We start from the raw sequence: 22,579 nt of genomic DNA on the forward strand, positions 1-22,579 counted from the left end.
CAAATGATTCTTCATAATCTAGGATGACTAGACTTATAAAAATAACACTGTCAATCATTTCTGACTGAGCAGAATATTCTTCAGCTGAATAATTTTATTTTTTAAAATTTAAAAAGTTTTATTTATTTATTGGCTGCGTTGGGTCTTCATTGCTGCATGCGGGCTTTCTCTAATTGCGGCGAGCAGGGGCTACTCTTCATTGCGGTGCGCAGGCTTCTCATTGAGGTGGCTTCTCTTGCTGCGGAGCAGGGGCTCTAGGCGCGTGGGCTCAGTAGTTGTGGCACACAGGCTCAGTAGTTGTGGCGCATGGGCTTAGTTGCTCCGCGGCATGTGGGATCTTCCCGGACCAGGGCTCGAACCCGTGACCCCTACATTGGCAGGCAGATTCTTAACCACTGCACCACCTGGGAAGTCCCTGAATAATTTTAAATAATAGAAAGCTTCCCAGCTTTATGAAACATGGACCCTTGTCTTATTGGAAATGTCATCAAATAAATTAGTGTTGGTAACAGGTCACTAACCTGGCACTGCCTACTTCTGTCAATCCTACGACTGGACTGAGTAAACTTTGTGAACAAGAGTTCAGAAGTTGTGAGTGAATTTGAAGCTTATAACTCCCTAATGACTGCTAGGAACCAGAAGCATTGAACTTTAGTCAAGCAAAGTCTCACCACACATGTGAATTTCATGGTTTTGACAGCTACATAATTTTTGCCTAAAAGTTTATCTTTATAAATGCACACAGCATGTTATCTTTATAAATGCACCACTCATTTTGGTTGCTATAAAATGGGTGTGGAATGAAAAACACAATGTCTCTTCAGTGGATGCCAGAATTGCTAGTAGAGAAAGAACGTTTTATTCGTTTTAGGAAAAATAAGTTGACCCTGTGAGTAGGGAAGTCAGAAGCTTATTAATAAGAAATGACTAACCTGCTCTACATGGGAACGTGAATAGACTGTATTGCTGCTGGGAAAGGGCAATCAGAAGACAGGGTCCGTGAAATGAGGGAGGCAATGGTGAGCAGTGGCCGTCTGCTTAAGCTGTCACAAGCTGGGACCCATCTCTGCCAACACTGTCCCACATAACAAACATCTTTTTGTTTAAGAGTAATAGATCTCCAATTGTTCATGACAGGCAGTGGAGATTGGGACTTTTGTTTTCGACGCAATATAATTGGTAATTTGAATAAGAACATATCAGCTCCAGAGCAACTTTAATTCTGTTCTTCAATGGTTCCTTTAAAATGTACTCCATGGGGCAAGTTCTTCCCCTGATCCTGCATGAATATGCCAGGAGGCTTGACTTTTCTAGTCACTGCTGGGCAACACAACAAAGCCCTGAGGCTCCTTCAAATTGCAAAATATAGTCTCATTTCAGAAATTAGTCCCACTGTCTAAGCTTCTGACTTCACTTGAAACTGCAGCTACTCCCTCACTCTCAGCCAGGGAGGTAAGGCCAGCTACAGAAGCGTTGCCAACTCCTGGGGAAGGTACAAGGTTGGCTCATTTCTGAATTACTTCCTCCCTGCCCCCCCATCCCAACTACTTCAGTCTCTCCTGTCTCTAGTCCCTCCTGCCCTGGGGCAGAAGGTGGAGAAGAAAGTTCTCACTTGACTGATGTTCTGGGAGCCTGGATGGCATTCCCTGGGCCTGGGTGATGTTCGAAGCTGATTCTCTTCTCCTGAGGCTCTTTGTGCCCTTTGGGGTTCTTTCACAGGTTCTCTGGCGTCTATCCTTGGGGACGTCTCACCTGAGTTTGCTTGGGCTGGTGGATATGCTCCCCTCAGCTCCTTGTTCACTCTTTCTGCAGCCTGTAGGAGGACCTGGGACACTTTCAGGGTTTCTCCACTGAAGTTTGCTTTCCCCTCTAGTTGGTTCATTTGGGCAGGGCCTTAGGGAAACCGACGCTGCTCATGTGATCCTTGGAGAGCACTCATGCTTCCCCAGCGCCCACCAGCTTGGGGGAGGCAGGCCAGTCCCCATGCAGCAGCAATTCTCCTTCATTCAGGGTGTCACCTCTTAGACTTCCCACGTGTTTAGTAGATGCCAGTGCACTCAATCCCTCCAACACAGGGTAGACATAGCCGAGCCCTTCTCTCCAGGCTTGAGGTGAGGGGCAGACGCTCAGGGAGGAAGGTGGGACTGATAGTGCCCTCCACAAGCCTTTCCAGAGGGAGTCCTCCTCACAGACCCTCTCCACAACCCTGCACACCTTCCCTGAAGGTGAGAGGGAGGTAAAGACTCCGAGCCCCCGTATTCCATAACTTCCCCAGAGTGGTCTGCCTCACGGTTCACTTCAGTGTCTGATATCTTGTATCTTGAAGCTGCAACTGAAATGTCTAATACAAAAGCTATCTGAGGAAAAGTAATTTATTTGGCCTAGAGAGGAGGAAATCGGTCCAGTTCTAAGATTTAGACATAATACCGTACATATAGCAGTTGGCCACAAATAGATATAATTATGTAGCTTTCATAGCTATGTGAAGCTTAGTCTAGTTGTGAAAAAAAAAAAAAAGTTTTTCCTGGCCCTGAGATCTGAGAGAAATTTGTCACAGAGACATACGGATAATTATTATTATCATGATTCTTTGACAGATGAAAAACACTATTAACCACACAATGACATATATTAGTCATTCTCTGGTCATGTGAAGTGGCCTTTGGGTAGGGCATCAGGGAGTTTAAGCGGGGCCTTGAATCTGTGATGCACTTGCTGTGTTACCTTGAGCGAGAGGCACCTCTCCTTTGGGTGCCTCTGCGTTCACCCTGCTGAAAATGAGGAGGTGATCTCTGGGATTCACTCTCTATCTAGTTTTCTGTGAGTCTGTGAAGCCCTGAACACTGTATAAGTGACAACTACAACCCTCGGAGGTCTCATTAGGAACGTACAGCGGGTTAAATGGTGGTTCCCCCCAAAGGTATGTCCACATCTTAGCCCCCAGAACCTGTGAACGTGACCTTATTAGCAAAGGGTCTTTGCAGATGTAGTTAAGAATCTTGGAGAAAAAAAAAAGATCTTGAAATGAGATAATTCTGGACTACCCCGGTTGACACTAAGTCCAATGACAAGTGTCCTTATATGACACAGAAACGGAGAAGGCCACGTGAAGCAGAGGATGGGACTGGAGTTATGCAGCTAGAGCTGATCTGGAAGATCAGGCAAGGAAGTTCTGGAGCCAGAGCTGAAAGAGATGAGGACAGATTTTTATCTGGGGCCTTCAGAGGGGGTGTAACTGCTAACAACTTGACTTTAGACTTTGGTCTCCAAAACTGCAAGAGAATAAATTTCTGGTTTCAATTCACCAAATTTGTGTCGATTTCTTACAGCAACCCTAAGAAAGCAATACAGAAGGTGTGGAAGAAAATGAAAGCATACAGCCTGGCATGAAGAGCACCTGCTTTGGGATTAGAGAACCGCGCTGCCTAGCCCTGAGGGAGCTATTTCAACTTGCTGGCATTTAATTCCCTCCTCTGTAAAATTAGGATAAAAATAGAGACACTGTTTTTTTATACTTCATGTAAAAGTTTAAAAAATAGTAACATTTATAGAATGGTTGTGAGGATTGAGATAATGAATTACTTAGTACAGTGCCTGGTTCATAGTAAATGATTAATAAAGGTTAGCCATTGTAATTAAGGTTATTGCATATGTGAGATGACAATCTCTTCCTCTTTCGAATGCTGTCTCTAAAACTTGCTTGGTGTTTACTCATATATTGCTAGAAAAATCTCAAAAATGAGACAGGCTACGAGAAAAATCACACCATATGCTTCTGTCTCCAAATCTGCCTAAATGTTAAAAAAAAGGGGTGAATTCTGGTTATTATGAATGTTAGGAGCATCCTCAAAAAGGAAAGAAAAGGCACTATATATTATCATCCACATAAACTATTTCAGGGCCTTATCGCACACGTGTATTCAGCATTTGCCCCCTGAATATACAGGATGACATGTACATTGTCATGTGCCAAGTAAGAGGGACTTGGTAACTAGAAAGACCCTAATCTTTCTCCTTTAAAAGAGTATGGGACAGTGTCTCAGCAGAGGATTTAAACAACACAGGTGTTTTATTCCCCTGGCTCCAAAACTTAAAAGTTGAATGTTTCTTTCTTTCTTTTTTTTATTGAAGCGTAGTTGATTGACAATGCTGTGCCCATCTCTGCTGTACAGCAAAGTGACTCAGTTATATACATATAGACATTCTTTTTTAGTATTCGTTTCTATTGTGGTTTATCCCAGGATATTGTATGTAGTCCCCTGTGCTATTCATTAGGACCTTGTTGTTTATCCATTCTAAATGCAATAGTTTGTATCTGCTAATCCCAAACTCCCAGTCCATCCCTCTCTCTCTCCCCTCCCCCTTGGCAACTACAAATCTGTTCTCTGTGTCTATGAGTCTGTTTCTGTTTTGTAGATAGGTTCATTTGTGCCATATTTTAGATTCCACATATAGGTGATATCGTATGGTATTTGTCTTTCTCTTTCTGACTTACTTCACTTAGTATGATAATCTTTAGTTGCATCCATGTTGCTGAAAATGGCATTATTTCATTCTTTTTATGGCTGAGTAGTGTTCCATTGTATATATGTACCACATCTTCTTTATCCATTCATCTGTCAATGGACATTTATTTCCACGTTTTGGCTATTGTAAATAGTGCTGCTATGAACATAGGGGTGCATGTATCTTTTTGAATTATAGTTTTGTCCAGGTATATTCCCAGGAGTGGGATTGCTGGGTCATATGGTAATTCTATTTTTAGTTTTCTGAGGAACCTCCATACTGTTCTCCATAGTGGCTGTACCAACTTACATTCCCACCAACAGTGTAGGAGGGTTCCCTTTTCTCCACACCCTCTCCAGCATTTATTGTTTTTTTAATTAATTATTTATTAATTTTGGCTGCGTTGGGTCTTCATTGTTGTGCGTGGGCTTTCTCTAGTTGCAGTGAGCAGGGGCCACTCATCGTTGCGGTGCGCAGGCTTCTCATTGTGGTGACCTCCCCTGTTGGGAAGCATGGGCTCTAGGGTGCGCGGGCTTCAGTAGTTGTGGCTCGCGGGCTCTAGAGAGCAGGCTCAGTAGTTGTGGCGCACGGGCTTAGTTGCTCTGCGGCATGTGGCATCTTCCCGGACCAGGGCTCGAACCCGTGTCCCCTGCATTGGCAGGCTGATTCCCAACCACTGCACCACCAGAGAAGTCCCAGCATTTATTGTTTGTAGACTTTTTAATGATGGTCATTCTGACCGGGATGAGGTGATACCTCATTGTAGTTTTGATTTGCATTTCTCTAATAATTAGCGATGTTGAGCATCTTTTCATGTGCCTACTGGCCATCTGTATGTCTTCTTTGAAGAAATGTCTATTAAGGTCTTCTGCCCATTTTTCAGTTGGGTGTTTTTTGTTGTTGTTGAGTTGTATGAGCTGTTTGTATATTTTAGATATTAAGCCCTTGTCAGTTGCATCATTTGCAAATATTCTTTTCCATTCCGTAGGTTGTCTTTTCGTTTTGTTTTCCTTTGCTGTGCAAAATCTTGTAAGTTTGATTAGGTTCCATTTGCCTATTTTTGTTTCTATTTCTATTGCCTTGGGAGACTGACCTAAGAAAACATTGGTACGATTTATGTCACAGAATGTTTTGCCTATGCTCTCTTCTAGGAGTTTTATGATATCATGTCTCATGTTTAAGTCTTTAAGCCATTTTGAGTTTATTTTTGTGCATGGCGTGAGGGTGTGTTCTAACTGAACGAATGTTTCTTGATTTTTCAACTGTGATGCCAACCAGGCTTGGGAATATATTAGCCACTCTCAGACTTGTCTTTCTTGCTGCAAATCCAACCATTCTAAATAGAGGAGATAGAGACCATAACCTGAAAATGTGGTGTAGTACAGATATGACCAATGAGGATCTAATTTTGAGGTGGGCAGACACTCTGATTTGTATCTACTATAGAAACCTCTCTATGGACCTCAAAACAGGTGAAGGTCACCTATGTGCAGCTCCAGCTACCAGGTCACCAGTCACAGCAGTCTGGGGAATTCCACACTTCAGATCTAGACTCCTTGTCCCAGTTTGCTGTACAATCACTCTAGACTACAGTTTATCTGATATTATCATTTAAAAGTACTGTATCTGAGTGTTAGCTCACTTAGAAAAGCAACTTGAGTACAGGACCTATGTTTTTGTATCTTTCATGTTGTGCATTTATTAGGCAAAAACCAAATATTGGTTTGATGAAATAGATTAGAGAATTAAATGACTGTATCAAAATTAAAATTCTGTGAATGACATATAAGAAAAAATTCTTGAAATTCAAAATGTTTGGATAATTAAAATAAATGTGATGATGGCATAACAGTTACACAGAATGTTCTAGAAAATTGAATATTAAGTGCCTAAATTAAGAGATCTCCAAATTTATTTAAGGTTAAAGCCACCCATAAAACTGAACATTTAAAAAAACTTGTGGCATATGATCCAACAAATTCCACTTCTGGTATTTATTTGAAGGAAACAAAAAAACTACCTTGAAAAGGTATCTGCACCCCCTTGTTCATTGCAGGATTATTTACAATAGCCAAGACATGAAAGGAACCTAAGAGTTGATTGATGGATAAATGGATAAAGAAGTCGTGATATATATAAAAAGAAGGAAATCTTGCCATTTGTGATGACATGGATGGACCTTAACAGCATTATGCTAAGTGACAGAGAAAGACAAATACTGAAAGATCTGTTATATGTGGAATCTACCCCCCTGCCAAAAAAAACGCACAAAACTCATTGATACAGAGAACAGATTGGTGGTTGCCAGAGGCAATGGCGTGGGGAGTGGTTGAAATGGGTGAAGGTTTCAAAAGGTACAAACTTCCAGTTATAAAATAAGCAAGTCACTGGGGCTGTAATGTACAGCATGATGACTATAGTTAATGATTCTGTATTATATATTTGAAAGTGGTTAAAAGAGTAGATCTTAAAAGTTCTAAACACAAGAAAAAAATTGTAACTGTGGCGATGGATGTTAACTAGACTTATTGTGGTGATCATTTTGCAATATATACAAATATCAAATCATTTTGTTGTACACCTGAAACAAATATGTTATGTGTCAATTATATCTTAATAAAAAAAACAGTTAGTGGCTCCCCACGCAAAAAAAGTTAGCAGCGGACTTCCCTGGTGGCGCAGTGGTTAAGAATCCACCTGCCAATGCAGGGGACATTGGTCCAGGAAGATCCCACATGCCGCGGAGCAACTAAGCACCACAACTACTGAGCCTGCTCTCTAGAGCCTGCGAGCCACAACTACCGAGCCCATGTCTGCAACTACTGAAGCCCGCAACTACTGAAGCCCGCATGCCTAGAGCCCGTGCTCTGCAACGAGAGAAGCCACCACAACGAGAAGCCCGCGCACCACAATCAAGAGTAGCCCCCGCTCACCACAACTAGAGAAAGCCCGTGCGCAGAAACGAAGACCCAACGCAGCCAAAAAAAAAAAAAAAAAAGCAGCATTTGAAATAAAATGATTCTTAATGATAGACAATAAGTGAAAGGGAAACCAGTTAGGAGGTAAACTACTGTTGAACAGAAGACATCCTTTTAGTTTTCCAAGCTGCATTCAGAGATACAGCTGAAAAGGACTGTGTGAAAATAAATTCTATGTAATATATTCTAATGTTTAAAACTGTGTAGTTTATATAATTTTAGGTACTAATATCAAACTTGGGCTCAAACTCAGGTTATTTAAGGCAATGCCAACATGGTCAGTAGGCTTTTCTCTTCTGAAGATGAGGTTTTTCTAGATTGCGTCTAAGATCTCTTCCAATTCCAAATCCCTGAGTCTGTGAACTCCACTGCATCATGCTGAGTGCTTTTCTTTCCGGATAAAATGGCCTTCTCAGAACTGTTAGGTAAATCCTCCTAGCTCATTGTCCCTGACTCACTGCCACTGTAATCATGGCACCAGTTGTGGCTGTGCTTTCTTTGAAGTCCTAGAGATGAACCATGGGTGCCTTATAATTTGGAAAATCGCATGTTCTCTTTACTATAATTCTGTGAGGCCAATGTGATGGGAGACAACAGAGAGGTATTTAAACTCAGTAGCTATTAAAACCCCAAATCAGAAAGTGTTTTAGCTTGCCTACGGGGCACCTCTCTGTGACTGAGGCCTCCTGTTTTGGCTCTGGAGACAGAAGTAGAGAGTCTGACCTAAGCACCAAAGTTTGTCATAAAATTCATGTTTTATTGCCTCCTCTTCGTATGACCTGTTAATAACCACAAAAAATTTCTCATCTTTTATCCTTTTCCTGCATTCCAGCAAAAGGAGATTGGTGCAAGTATACAGGCAGAGACCCAGAGCAGCTGAGCTTTCTCCCTCCTCACTTCTTTTTTTTGGGTGGCTGAGCACCTTAGCACCTCAGAGTTTCAAGCTTATGGATTTTAAGCATGTACTTGTACATCTGAGTGTTACTCTTGTCTAGTCTTTCCAGGCCAACATTATCTTCTGGAGAGTGCATGAATCACAGTCCACGAACCCACGTATGCCAAGAGTTGACTGTTGTTGCTGAGGCCGCCGTTGTTTTTGTAGGCTTCTGTAGCTCTCTGCCACTTCCTGGTCATGCTGGGTTATAGAAATCTTTGGTAGAGTTGGGAATCCATGGGCCTCTAAGCCAGTCTCCCTGTAGGAACAGATGTAGCCCTTCCTTTTAGGTGTCATAGCTTCCCTCCACTAGGTCCGATTAATCTCTATTCGGGGGCTTCTCTCTTTTTACTTCTCCCAAACATTCAGCCTCTTCCCTTCAATGTTATTTATCTCAATGGATTGAGGAGATTGAGGCTTTTTGGAAAACAAATGCCAGTGAAGTCTAGTGAAAGGTACTTCTGCTTTCTTGCTACATACATAACTCTCTAGGTAAGGAAGTGCAGGGGGAAACACAGGTGGGAAAAATTATAGCTCAAGGCATTATTCAGCAATATTCATGCATTCTAGAGGCAATTACACTTAAATTTAAAAAAATATTAAGACTTTATCTTATTTTTAGAGAAATTTTACGTTCACAGCAAAATTGAGGGGAAGGTACAGAGATTTCCCATATATTTCCTGCCCTACTCCCCATGCATAGTCTCCCACATTATCAACATCCTCCACTAGAGTGATACCTTTGTTACAAGTGATGCATCTACATGGACACATCATAATCATTCAAAGTCCATTGTTAACATCTGCCTTATACTTTTTTTAAGAAAGAATATTTTTACAGAAGTATACTGCATTTATTGCTATGGAAAGAGTCACAACATATTGTTTTGACAGCAAGTTAAAAAACTGTTTATCAGGATGACTACAATGTTTAAATAGAAAACCTATGTGCATAATAAAATCTAAACGGATATATGCCACCTTGTTAACAGCGGATATCTTGGATATCACTGGAATCCACACATCATAAGCAAACTCTTCAGCAGCTGAATTGGTGAAGACATCTGAGATGGACTCAGGACTCACTGATACTACTTTTATTCTGTTTAATATTTTTCTGTAATTTACTGTATAAGAAACTAAGACCTGAAAGTACCGGCAATGCACAGTATACAGAGGCTCACAGCTTTATTTAGCACAGCTGTAAATGACCTCTAACTCCATTTTAGAGAGGGAAGCTGTGATGAAAGTGTCTTGCCATACAGCTGGATAAAGTCTCTGAAGAAAAAGAAACTGCGAAGGGACTACTGAACTGTTTGCTTTCTAATTCTAAGGGTTAAGAAGGTGAAATAGGGACTTGGAGGAAAAATTGAACTGGAAGTCAGGACTTCTTTGCAACAGTCATTGCCAGGCAATAATTTCATAACGTGGAAAGAGGGGGCAGAAGTGGGAGGAAGAATAGGGAGAGATAGAGGGAGATAGTCCTAAATGAGTCCTAAGGTCCCAGTAGCCCGCAGAGATAGGTCTCCTTAAGTACAAGAGAATTCTCAATAATCAGAAGCCCTCTCCTCCTATGCTGAACCAATTACTCTGCTGGGTTTATGTCTCCAGATACCGTAAACAAAAGGAAACCCGGGCTTAGGGGAGGACGGCGCTTGCCCACTGGGGTGCGTTTGCGCTCAGGAAGCCTCAGGGAACCTATTAAGTCACAATGCAAGACGCCGCGCTTTAAAGTCTAGAATCAGGACGTGCCGGCTTGGCTCAAGGTTAAAAAAAAAAATAGCCCTACGAATCCTTTTTGTAAATATCGTCTGCCTCCGCCAGGCCCCGCCTTTCCCGGGACGCCATCCCGCGGCCCCAAGAGGGACTCCAGGCCAGGGTCACGGCTGCAAGAAGCACCCCCGCACACTGAAGCGTCCCCTGCGGCGCGCCTCTGGAGCTCCGGAGCGGCAGCCCACGCCTAGTGCGCAGGCACAGAAAACTCGCCGCGGGCCTCGTGCCAAGTCCTAGAGATCACGCCCCCGCCTCGGCCCCAGGGGTCGGCGGTTTACTTTCGAACAGCGGCCCCGCGCTCTTCCTATTGGCTGATGCTACGCAGTTGAAGGTTGCCGGGAGACTGCGCCTGCGTCTTGAGGCTCTCAAGCCCCGCCTCATCTGGGAACCTGAAGGCCCTCAGGGCAGAGGAGGGAGGGCGGGAATTTGAGTAGCTCTCTGCGTCAGCCCGCAGGCTGTGGAGCTCTGTTTCTGCTGGTGGAGTTGCCTGGTTTTCGCTTCCCCACGGTGAGTTTATAAGGAGCTTCTCTTCGGTCCGACAAGGCGGCTCTTGGTCCCTCTTCTTTCCCTGTAACGCAGGCTGGTGTACTGCATGTGTTTGGGGCTTGGTGATGGAGAGGGCTAGCTTGGGCCCCGCGTCTTGGGTCCCTCTTGTTCCAGGTGGAGAGTTTGGGGGACCTCGTTTTCCTCCCGCCAATAAGGAACTGCATTTCCATGAGGGAGAAGGCCCTCTGTGGTGGGGAGGCGGAGAGAAGCTGGACTCCGCCGAGCTGGGCGGCCTCGCGGCGGCTCGGAAAGGAGGGCGCCGAGGCGCGTTGGGAGAGAGGCCCGGGAGGATTTGTCACAAACCTTCGGGAAGGGGAAGGGCAAGGGCACTGCTGTTTCGAGCCCTTTCTCTGGGAGGCATTCTCATTGGACTTAACCGCGTAGGTGTAGTTATGCCCATTTTACAGATGTGAAACGTCAGTTCTGAGGGGCACTAGGTAAAACTGACCCAGGGTCTGTCAGCATTTAAATGGCAGAATTGAGAGATGAACAGACGTATTAATGGGTATAACCTAAATCAAGATTTATAATTTTAAGCTGGCAAAATATTTCACTCTCATGGGTGCTACTTGTCTTCCAGTTAACTTTCAGCAGTCTAAAATGACGGTGAATGTTTGCTCCGTCATCACGATTGTTGGCTAATATTTTCAAGAGCTCATAAGATACTTGACGCTATAAAAAGAGGTACTTTGTGGCAATTTATTTGGTCACAGACTTGGGATTTTCAAGGTACAGGTGATACCTATCCTGCTGCACCACAGCTGTTGATATTTGTCGCTACTTTTAAAAAAACACAGTGACGCTTAGGGAAGGTAAACGTCAAAGACAGTGAAATTACCACGATATCATTCCCTATGATATCATACTTAACATACGTTTTGAGAATATAAGTCTAGAACATTAAGATAAAATTATTTTTATTTTAGAATAAAAATAAAAGAATCTGAAAAAGTTGAAGATATATATTCAGTCTGCAAACCAGAAGGTCAACGAAGTGGTAAGTTCTGGGAGATTAAGTAAATACCAAAGAAATTTTCAGTAAATTTTTACTGAGCGTGTGATTTAAAATGTAAGGGGAAAGTTTTAAATCTTTTGAAAAAAGGTGTGTATGTTGGTGGTGTATAAAATTCAAACCATATAGAAGGATCATAAAGTGAAAAGTAAACAACTCCCTTATCTGACCTATATCTTAAAGTTAGTCACTGTTAACTCTTGTTTACTCTTCTAGAAATCTTACAAGGATGTGTGTATCTTAATACAGACACACACATTTAACACATACAGATCTGCAAGTTGAATTTATTAAGTTATCTGGATACCTTTTTACCATATATTTTCATATTGGTCTGCATTCCATTTTAATGACCAAGTAGCTATCCTTTAAGGTACCATAGTTTATTCTGGCAAGACGAAATTTTAGTTTTGGGTGATATTAGTTTTTTTTTCTTTTTAATTTATTTATTTATTTTTGGCTGCACTGGGTCTTCATTGCTACGTGCGGGCCTTTCTCTAGTTGCGTCGAGCGGGGGCTACTCTTCGTTGCAGTGTGGGCTTCTCACTGCGGTGGCTCCTCTGGTTGCTGAGCATGGGCTCTAGATGGGTGGGCTTCAGTAGTTATGCCATGCAGGCTCAGTAGTTGTGGCTCGCAGGCTCTAGAACACAGGCTCAGTAGTTGTGGCTCACGGGCTTAGTTGCTCCACGGCATGTGGAATCTTCCTGGACCAGGGCTCGAACCCGTGTCCCCTGCATTGGCAGGCGGATTCTCAACCTCTGTGCCACCAGGGAAGTCCAGTGATGTTAGTTTTAACATTTCTTTTCAGCAAGCATATTGCTGAATTTTTCCCACCAAATATATATGTATTTTTCACTTTTAAAAATATTTTAAAAAAGCAAAGAAAATCTTAACTGCTCGTATCAGTTCCTGGTTAAATTGCATTAATAGTTTCTTTTTTAGTTTGGGGAAACAGGTTGATGTCAAAATGCAGGAAAACAGTGCAAATGGGCAGAGTTAAAATCAGATCTGACCATAGGATTTTGTTTTGAAAGAGTTAGGTGATCCTTCATTATTTTTGTACATTTATATGTACAAAAGTATTTTAAAAATGTTGCCCCATATTTATAGATGGCACAAATGTAGTATTTCTAAAGTAAGTCTTGAATTGCATAAAATGTGCTTTTTATTAGGTAGGGCCACAAAGATGTGAGACCCAGCCTGGGAAGTGGCACCTCTTGAATTTTCCCAGACTTATAGCTGACTCACTCTAAGTCCTAGAGCAAGTCATCTAACTATAATGTGGCAAATTTCTCTTCAGAAGGTGTAAAATGTAATGAATGTTTTATAACCATTCATGTGTAGAGATGAAAGGCAATAATGCATTAGGGAATTAAAACTTAAAGAATAGTTTACACAGGAGAATGGGTAATGATATTTTTGGTACTGCCCAGTTCTCCATCATCTGCTGTCAGTGCTGACCATCCATAATATGCTGGTTAGACATTATGGAGTCTCCATAGGAAATCGGCCCTCTGGAGAAAGACTGCATAGAAAGTTTAGAAATTCAGTAATGTGTTTATTTTTGACACTTAAGCACAAGACATGTGTGAAATAATTTATACGTAGATGATTTAGCTTCAGGTTTATTTCCGAAAAGATTTCTTTTTTACGTTCATATTTCTTGGTGACTTTTTTTTTTTTTTTTCCGGTATGTGGGCCTCTCACTGTTGTGGCCTCTCCCGTTGCGGAGCACAGGCTCCGGACGCGCAGGCTCAGCGGCCACGGCTCACGGGCCCAGCTGCTCCGCAGCACGTGGGATCTTCCCGGACCAGGGCACAAACCCGTGTCCCCTGCATTGGCAGGCGGACTCGCAACCACTGCGCCACCAGGGAAGCCCTCTTGGTGACTTTTAAAAGGGAAGCAGAACATCTTGAACTAAGTTATCAATTTGTACTTGGGCTTTTAGTACCCACTGGAGGAAAATAACATTTTACATGGGTTATTTTAATTTTTTTTGTTTTTTAAAATTATATATTAATATAAATCAATTCTAAAATTAATTTGACGGGAAAGGCTGGTTAATAGGCAAGACACTTAAACATTTTAAAGTTTTTTTATTGTTTTGAAACATACATAAAATTTACCATTTCAACCTTTTTTTTTTTTTTTTGCGGTACGCGGGCCTCTCACCGTTGCACCGTTGCGGCCTCTCCCGTTGCGGAGCACAGGCCCGGGACGCGCAGGCCCAGTGGCCACGGCCCAAGAGCCCAGCCGCTCCGCGGTATGCGGGACCCTCCCGGACCAGGACACGAACCCGCGTCCCCTGCATCGGCAGGCGAACTCCCAACCACTGCGCCACCATGGAAGCCCCATTTTAACCGTTTTTAAGTGTGTAGTCAGTGGCATTAAGTACATCCCACATTGTTGTGCAACCATCACCATCTATCTTCCGAACTTTTTCACGTTTCCAAAGTGAAACTGTGCACTCATTAAATAACAACTCTCCAAAGTCCCCTGTAGCCCCTGGCTTGTTTATTTAAAAAGCCAGCTCTTGGGTTTATCAACTCTAACAATTTTCTATATTTTAATTCATGGTTTTCATCATGCATTAGAATTTTCTTCTGCTTTTCCTAGGTTCATTTTCTTTTCTCTTTTTTTTTTTTTAGATAAATCCTTTTTATACTACTTCTGTTTGTTAATGAAAGTATATGGCTTCAGCTCTGCCATGTAGAACTTTTTTTTAACCCTGTAGATTTTGCTAAAGAGTATTTTTATTATTTCATATGGATAAATTACATCTTGGCTGGGTATAGAATTCTTAGGTCATATCCTTTTCCTTCCAGATCCTTGTGGATATTGATTGCTACATGTCTTTTAGCATTCCTAGTTGCTCTGGAGATGTTCTGGTTATCTACTGCTGTGTAACAAACGTCTGATGGTTTGGATGGCTGCATGTCCAAGATGGCTTTTTCACTCACATGTCTGGCACCTCATTGCTTCTCGTTTTGGCCTCTCTCATCAGCGGAGTAGCCTAGACTTTTCACATAGCGAAGAGGCAGCAATCTGCTAGGCTAGCTAAGGGCTATACCCAGAACTGTCATAGTGTCACTTGTATCAGATTGTTCAGAGCAGTCACATGTCCTGTCCAGATCTTTTTTTTTTTTTTAACTATTTATTAATTTATTTGGCTGCATGGGGTCTTAGTTGCGGCACGCGGGATCTTCGTCGCGGCATGCGGGCTTCTCTCTAGTTGTGGTGCAGGCTCCACAGCACATGGGCTTACTTGCCCCACAGCATGTGGGATCTTAGTTCCCTGACCAGGGATCAAATCCACTTCCTGTGCATTGGAAGGCAGATTCTTAACCACTGGACCACCAGGGAAGCCCCAAGCCCAGATCTTTTTGAGGGGAGAATAGATTTCATCTCTTGATAGGAGAATACCAGCAAAGTCACATCACAGAACAACATGTGGGAGTTAATTGTTGTGGCCATCTTTGGAAATTATAGTCTCCCAGAGAATTCTGACACTATTATGTATTGTTTTCCTTTTTGGGGTATCTTACTTTTCTTCCTGGATGCATGTGGGATTGTCTTTATTTCTTTATTTAAAATTTTAATATTTTAAATTGTATGTTAATAGTTGAAAGTAAAACAGAACTTAGGCTTATAATGAAAAACAGCAGCCTCCTGCCCTCACTCTCCCCACTCTTGATTCCTGATTCCAGAAGCAGTCACTTCATTTCTTTTAAATATTTCTTTTGGTATTGCTTCTTTATTCATAAATAATTTGCTTTTAATGTGATTTCTTGATTTTTCACTTTTCGGCATGTATTGACTTCTTATAAGAGAAGATTAAGATAAAACAAAGTTCTTAAACTTTGTTTCCTTCCCTTATTCCCTCCTCCCAACATAATTTTGTCAGTTTCTTAGTTTGGGCTGTTATAACAAAAATACCATAGACTAGGTGGCTTAAACAACAGTCATTTATGTTTTTGCAGTTTTGGAGGCTGGGAAGTCCAGGATCAGGATGCTGGCAAAGTTGGGTTCTGGAGAAAGCTCTCTTCCTGCTTTGCAGGTGGCCATTTTCCTGCTGTGTCTTCACATGGCCAAGAGCAGAGAAAGAGAGGCAGCAAGCCCTGTACCTCTTCTTCCTATAAGGGCCTAATCTCATTCATGAGGGCTCTACTCGGATGACCTAATTACCTCCCAAAGGCTCTACCTCATTAATACCATCACATTAAGGGTTACGATTTCAACTTACGAGTTTGGGGAGACACATTGAATCCTTAACAGTCATGCTTTTTGGTAAAATCAATATTTAATATTTAAAATATTATAACAAATAGGACAATTGAGCTATATAATGTGTTGTAGTATTTCCTCTTTTCATGATTCCATCACTTTTCCCTAAATTTAGTTTTCTCATTACCTCTCAATATGTTCAGACACGTGGAATGTTGTCAGTTCCATTTATTTACTTAAAAGCATTCCTTCTGGATTTGTCTTCTTCCTCCAGACTACTATTTCTCTAGGCTTGCTGCACAGTTATCCAGGACTTCCTTTCATAGTTATCCTGGTGAGAATTATTGTTTTTCTTTTCTTCCTGCAGCAGCTTCTTTAGAAAGGGTGGGTGATGGGTGGTTCAGTTTTGAGACCTCTTGTGTTAAACTATCTTTAGACTATCTACAAAATTTATTTACTTTGTCTGAGTATAGAATTTTAGGTTGGAAGCCATGTTTTCCCGAGAATATTGAAGAATTGCTTCATTGTCTTCTAGTTTCCAGTGTTGTTACATACACACAGCATAGCTAAATCCAAGATGTTCATACCAGAAAATATTCATAGGAAAATTTTTTTGCTCCTTTATTCCCCCTCAGGAGTCTAGGCTGGTTATGGAAAATTTCTGATGCATAAAATTTCATACTAGTTTCTGTAAAAACTAGCCCCTAAGCATGATAGCCACCTTTATCTTCTGTTTCTCAGGCAGCAACCAGAGTTAGAAAGTTCCTGGCCTTACGTAGTTATTTTCAACCAGGCTTATTTCTGTTAGCCAGTTCTGACTTACAAATTTGTTGCCTAAAATCAGTTTTTCAAAAATCAGCTAGAAGAGGGTAGTCTTAGATTTGATTTCTGTATCTTCAAGTTATCTACACGTTTCTGATTAAATTTTGTTAAAAATTTTATGTGCTATGGAAGTAACTTTTGAGACCAGGATATTTGCTTCCACTTTATGTAAGTTTAAGAGATGATATTTTCTTTACAATATTGTTACTGAATATCTTCATTCTAAAGAAAGTTGAGCTTTTGGGTCCTTAAATGAGTTCCCAGGGAAAATGATTTCTAACTTTTTGACAAATATAGGACTTTGGAGGGAAAGGTTGGGTTCTGTTTTAGAGTTGATTTTTGGTACTTACATTAAATAACTCTGATATTAAATCTAAATTGAATATATGTCCAATGCTCACATTTTATTCCTTTGCAAAGTGCTATTCTGTTTATTCCTTCATTATGAATTCTGACATCACTGAAATAAACTGAGAAACGTTTTTCTTGGGTGGTTTTTCTATTTCAGAGCTCTCTGTAGGTAAAGGGTAGTCATAAAGGCTTCCCAACATGTAGGCACTTAAATTTATCTGCAGTGAATGTCATCTTCTGTTGTCCAGTTATTTTTGTTTCCTGGAATGCCTCAGAGTTCAGGCTTATTAGTCTCTCACATCTTGGCTCATTACGGTTCTTAATATTGTCAGTCTGAATGGAGTATTTTCTATTTTCTGATGGACTCTTGATAAAAGCTTTTCTTAAGCAGAGATTTTGCTATTTAAAGAAAAAAAAAAACCCCAAAACTAAGGTCTGGCATTTTATTAACATTGGTCTCTTAAGGGGCAGTGTTTATTCAACCAACATTGAGTGAATGCCTACTGTGTGTCAACTTCTGTGCTTAGATACAATTCCTGCCCTTATTGCAGGCTTATATTCTAATGTATTGAAAAATGTTACAAAATTCTTTATTTTTTTGACTGCGCTACGCAGCTTGTGGGATATTAGTTCCCTGACCAGGCATCGAACCCAGGCCCCGGTAGTGAAAGTGCTGAGTCCTAACCACTGGACCTGCAGGAATTCCGACAAAATTCTTTTAAATAAACTCCATGTAAGTGCTCGCTATAAAGTAGAAGTGCAGTGTTCAGTGAGATTAGGGGACCTAATCTGGGGGAGGAGGTGGGACTCAGCTTGAGACTTGAAGAATGAATGAGTTGGGTTTTGCAGTTGGTGAAGATGAGGTGCATAAGAGCTGTAAAAAAAAGTCTGAAGAGGTTTTTGTTTCTTAAAAGTACAATTAGTTATTTGTAGATACTTCTAACAGTTTTTATAGAGGAGGATTTGGTAAGCTTTAGATTTTGCATGAATGGCACGTGGAAGGCTTGTTGGAAATATCGGTAATAGCTTGCCAAGACGTCAAGTTACTTGTGTCAGAGAGGGTCTCTGAACTGTTGCTGGATTTCTTTCATGAAGGAAAGATGACTAATGATGTTCTTTACCACTAATGCTCTAGTGGTCCGTAATTCATAATTACCACAATCAACACTTCATCTTTCAAACTTTTTTATCGCAAGGACTAATTCAGAAATATTACTCCCTTCCAAATCTTAAAATTAATATTACTTGATACTATTACACTGTGCTGATTCAGGGCTTTAAGCATACACGCTAATACTCCAAAATTCAAGAAGCTTGAAATTTATAGAACAGTTAGAAATTTAATAACTTACTTTAGAAACTATGGTTGAGCCAACTGAGAGTGTGAATTGAAGAATGTAATTTTGTTAAGAATTAACTTTTTATTTCATAGAAATATTTAGCCTTACCTATTCATGATTTGTGTATAGTTTTGATTTTAGCATCTTAGAATGTAAAAAGTTGCACAGACTAGTTATAATCATTAAATAGACTTCAACAGAACATCCCAAAGTAAATAAGCTCTTAAAGGTGATCAATTATTCAGTGTTAGGAATTGCATTATATAGAAAGCTAATTTTAAAAATCTTACTCTTTTAAATGACAAGTACAGTATATTAACAATTTGGAGGTTAACACCTAAAACTTTACATAATATGTGCATGTGTCTTTGTTATATGTAGAATTAAAATACTTTTTTCTCTTGACAGGAAATGCACAATTTTGAGGATGAGTTAACATGTCCTATTTGTTACAGTATTTTTGAAGATCCTCGTGTACTACCATGCTCTCATACATTTTGTAGAAATTGCTTGGAAAATGTTCTACAGGCATCTGGTAACTTTTATATATGGAGACCTTTACGCATTCCACTCAAGTGCCCTAACTGCAGAAGTATTATTGAAATTGCTCCAACTGGTATTGAGTCTTTACCTGTTAATTTTGCGTTAAGGGCTATTATTGAAAAGTACCAGCAAGAAGACCATCCAGATATTGTCACCTGCCCTGAACATTACAGGCAGCCGTTAAATGTTTACTGTCTCCTGGATAAAAAATTAGTTTGTGGTCATTGCCTTACCATAGGTCAACATCATGGTCATCCTATAGATGACCTTCAAAGTGCCTATATGAAAGAAAAGGACACGCCTGAAAAACTACTTCAACAGTTAACTGACACACACTGGGCAGATCTTACCCGTCTTATTGAAAAGATGGAAGAACAAAAATCTCTTTCAGAGAAAATGGTCCAAGGTGATAAGGAAGTTGTTCTCCAGTATTTTAAGGAGCTTAGTGATACATTAGAACAAAAAAAAAATTTTTTCCTAACTGCTCTTTGTGATGTTGGCAATCTGATTAATCTAGAATATACTCCACAAATTGAAAGAATGAAAGAAATAAGAGAGCAGCAGCGTGAATTAGTGACACTGACAACATCTTTACAAGAAGAGCCTCCACTTAAATTTCTTGAAAAAGTTGATGATGTCCGCCAACGTGTGCAGGTCTTGAAACAAAGACCACTCCCTGAGGTCCAGCCTGTTGAAATTTATCCTCAAGTAAGCCAAGTACTGAAAGAAGAATGGAGCAGAACAGAAATTGGACAGATTAAGAAACTTCTCATTCCTGAAATGAAAATTTCTTCAAAAAGGATGCCATGTTCTTGGCCTGATAAGGAGGAAAAAGAAGTTGAATTTTTAAAGATTCTAAACATTGTTATAGTTACACTAATTTCAGTGATGCTGACGCTGATCCTCTTTTTTAACCAACACATAATGACCTTTTTAAATGAAATCACCTCAATATGTTTTTCTGAAGCCTCTCTATCTGTTTACCAAAGTTTATGTAAGAATGTGCATGATTTAAAGAATCTACTGTGTCACACTTTATATTTACTGAAGGAATTCATGTGGAAAATAATTTGTTGAAAATTCAAATCTGAATTAAGTAGGCTTATTCTGTACAGCAGAGACTAATTAATGACCATTGCTAAATGGAGCAATAGGGGTAGCATGGATAAATAAAATAGCAAGCTAAAGTTTATTAGAGTTGCAACAAATATAATCCCTTTCATGCTTCTGTTGAATAGAAAGTGTGTCATCAAAAGTTAGAAATGAGACAATGTCTCTCGTTTTCTGAAAACCAGAACAAAATCTAGTAATTACTTGATTTTGAGTATTATCCCATTTCTATTGGTTTGAGAGGTTGACTTAATATCACTGTGATATTTAAATATTCTTGTACCAATATTATCTTTTAGCATTATATACTGCAGTGGTTGGCTCTGCAGTTCTTTGTGTATACGTAGCTTTTAATTAAAAGATGGCAAAATCCCGAAAGGTATAAGCTTGACACTTTTGAATGGACAAATGATGGTGAGAAGAGGTTTTAAATTCAAGTAGCAAAGTCTCATAGAGTGGATTGCTTACATTAAAGATGTGTTTGATCAAATGTACGTGATCCACACACAATGTGTTTTAGGTAGATTTAAGAGCTCTAAAATGTTTATATCAGCATTCACTCCTAATAAAACTATTGCTTTGGGAACGCTAAAGTGCCATTAGGGACCAAACAGTAACATTCCCTAGTACTTATTATTCTATGGTTTGTGTAAATTTATTTTAGGATTGTATTTAATTTTGTGTAGTCTTAGTCATGTCAGTCAAATCAGTTCTTGGCTAAAAACTCTAAAACATGTTACTAGAATGGAATATTATTGATATATCCCACCCTCATCATATTTGAATGGCATCATGTTAACTGTTAGGTCTAAAATTTTCTGTTGAACTTTCTCTTATGCTAATACCAAAGTACCAATAATTTGATCGTATTTTCTTGAATTGTGTTATAAAGGGAGCCTACTTAGTCATTAAGTCAAATCCCTTTGATTTAGTTTCCTTTTTATTAACAGGGGCTGAACCGTGGTGCTTGTGGTAGGGCTCTTAGCCCTTTTGTCCTTGTAATCGTAAGTATAAGCTCACTCACTTTCCAGAAATTCCAAATTGGCTCTTGGATTACATATTTAGGAGCCTTACTTAGTTCACACATTTTCCAGGTCAGATTAGGTCCTATAGCTGTGACTGTACTCAGGGCACTAGTTCTAAAATACTCCTTAGTGTCTTATCTACTGAGAACAAGTCTGAACACTAAGACGGCTGGCTGTATTGTCAATTTATGATCAGAATCATAACATCAGAATCAGAATAGCACGACTAACTGTTGTGTGGGCAAAGAACATCTGGAGGTGGAGGAGGTATATATTCAGCTTACCAACTAACTTTAGACTGAAGTTGCATCGACTTGATTAAAGTAATAGTTACAACACAAAAATGCCACATACTTTTTGGAATACGTATTAGCACTGAAATGTTAGGTATTATGTGTCAAAATTGTAATCTCGTATTTCTCGTGTGTATTAATCCTCACTTTTGTAGATTAGGAAACAGATACAAAAGTAAATTGCCCAAGGCCATGTATCTAGTATATGAGACTCCATGTATTTACAGAGTTCATCTGTCGTACTACCTTTTTAAAGGATTTAAGCCAAGATTTTTTAATCTATGTCTATGAATCACAGCTAAAAACTGAAGCATTTTAAGTTTGACCTTAATATTTTTTGTAACTTGCCAGTTTTTAGTAGAACTTTACTGTTGGATAAATTTTATGTAGTGTGCATGAATATAGTCAAATATACAAATAACTGAGTCTTATACATGCTCTTCTTTTTGTATTTTTATCAGGAGGAGGAGACTGTAAAATTTAAAGTATGTAATCCTGAAATATTTCTAAGTTTATGTATAACAAAAGTATATATTTTAATAAACTCATTTTGATATAAGCATTGAGTGGCTTAATAGGGCAGTCAAACTCGGGAGTGGTTGCTTTGGGATTTTCATATGGACTTACGGGCACTATCTATCTACTTTAACTCTTTAAAAGTTAGTACTGGGCGCTTCCCTTGGTGGTGCAGTGGTTAAGAATCCGCCTGCCAACACAGGGGACACAGGTTCGAGCCCTGGTCTGGGAAGATCCCACATGCCGTGGAGCAACTAAGCCCGTGCACCACAACTACTGAGCCTGCGCTCTAGATCCAGTGTGCCACAATTACTGCCCACGTGCCTAGAGCCCGTACTCCACAACAAGCCACCGCAATGAGAAGCCTGCGCACCACAACAGAGTAGCCCCTGCTCTCAGCAACTAGAGAAAACCCACGTGCAGCAGTGAAGACCCAATGCAGCACCAAATTAAATAAATAGATAAAATAAAAAGTACTAAGCTTTACTACTCCATTGGTTATTAAAATATAATATAAAAATATTAAATTCCATTCACCTCTGTTCTCACCAATGAAAAAGCCCTTGATTATGTTGATACTTTTTTCTAGTTACTTTTCCCTTGTAT

General features: G+C 40.1%; 1 protein-coding gene across 2 annotated transcripts; it reads left to right on the forward strand.

The window, feature by feature from the left end:
* The first annotated feature begins 10,569 nt into the window (after window positions 1-10,569).
* Window positions 10,570-21,998, forward strand: TRIM59 (tripartite motif containing 59). 2 transcript variants are annotated; one of them, XM_030842371.3, is made up of 3 exons: window positions 10,573-10,698; window positions 11,664-11,734; window positions 18,895-21,997. In XM_030842371.3, exon 3 carries the CDS (start codon window positions 18,898-18,900, stop codon window positions 20,104-20,106), a length of 1,209 nt encoding a protein of 402 aa, XP_030698231.2. In that variant the 5' UTR covers window positions 10,573-10,698; window positions 11,664-11,734; window positions 18,895-18,897; the 3' UTR covers window positions 20,107-21,997. The 2 variants fall into 2 exon arrangements, with proteins under 2 accessions (XP_030698232.2, XP_030698231.2); XM_030842372.2 differs by lacking the exon at window positions 11,664-11,734 and having other exon boundaries at window positions 10,570-10,698; window positions 18,895-21,998.
* Window positions 21,999-22,579: the final 581 nt, after the last annotated feature.

This window comes from Globicephala melas, chromosome 4 (genome assembly GCF_963455315.2).
Source record: "Globicephala melas chromosome 4, mGloMel1.2, whole genome shotgun sequence".
In the NCBI taxonomy this organism is placed as follows: Eukaryota; Metazoa; Chordata; class Mammalia; order Artiodactyla; family Delphinidae; genus Globicephala; species Globicephala melas.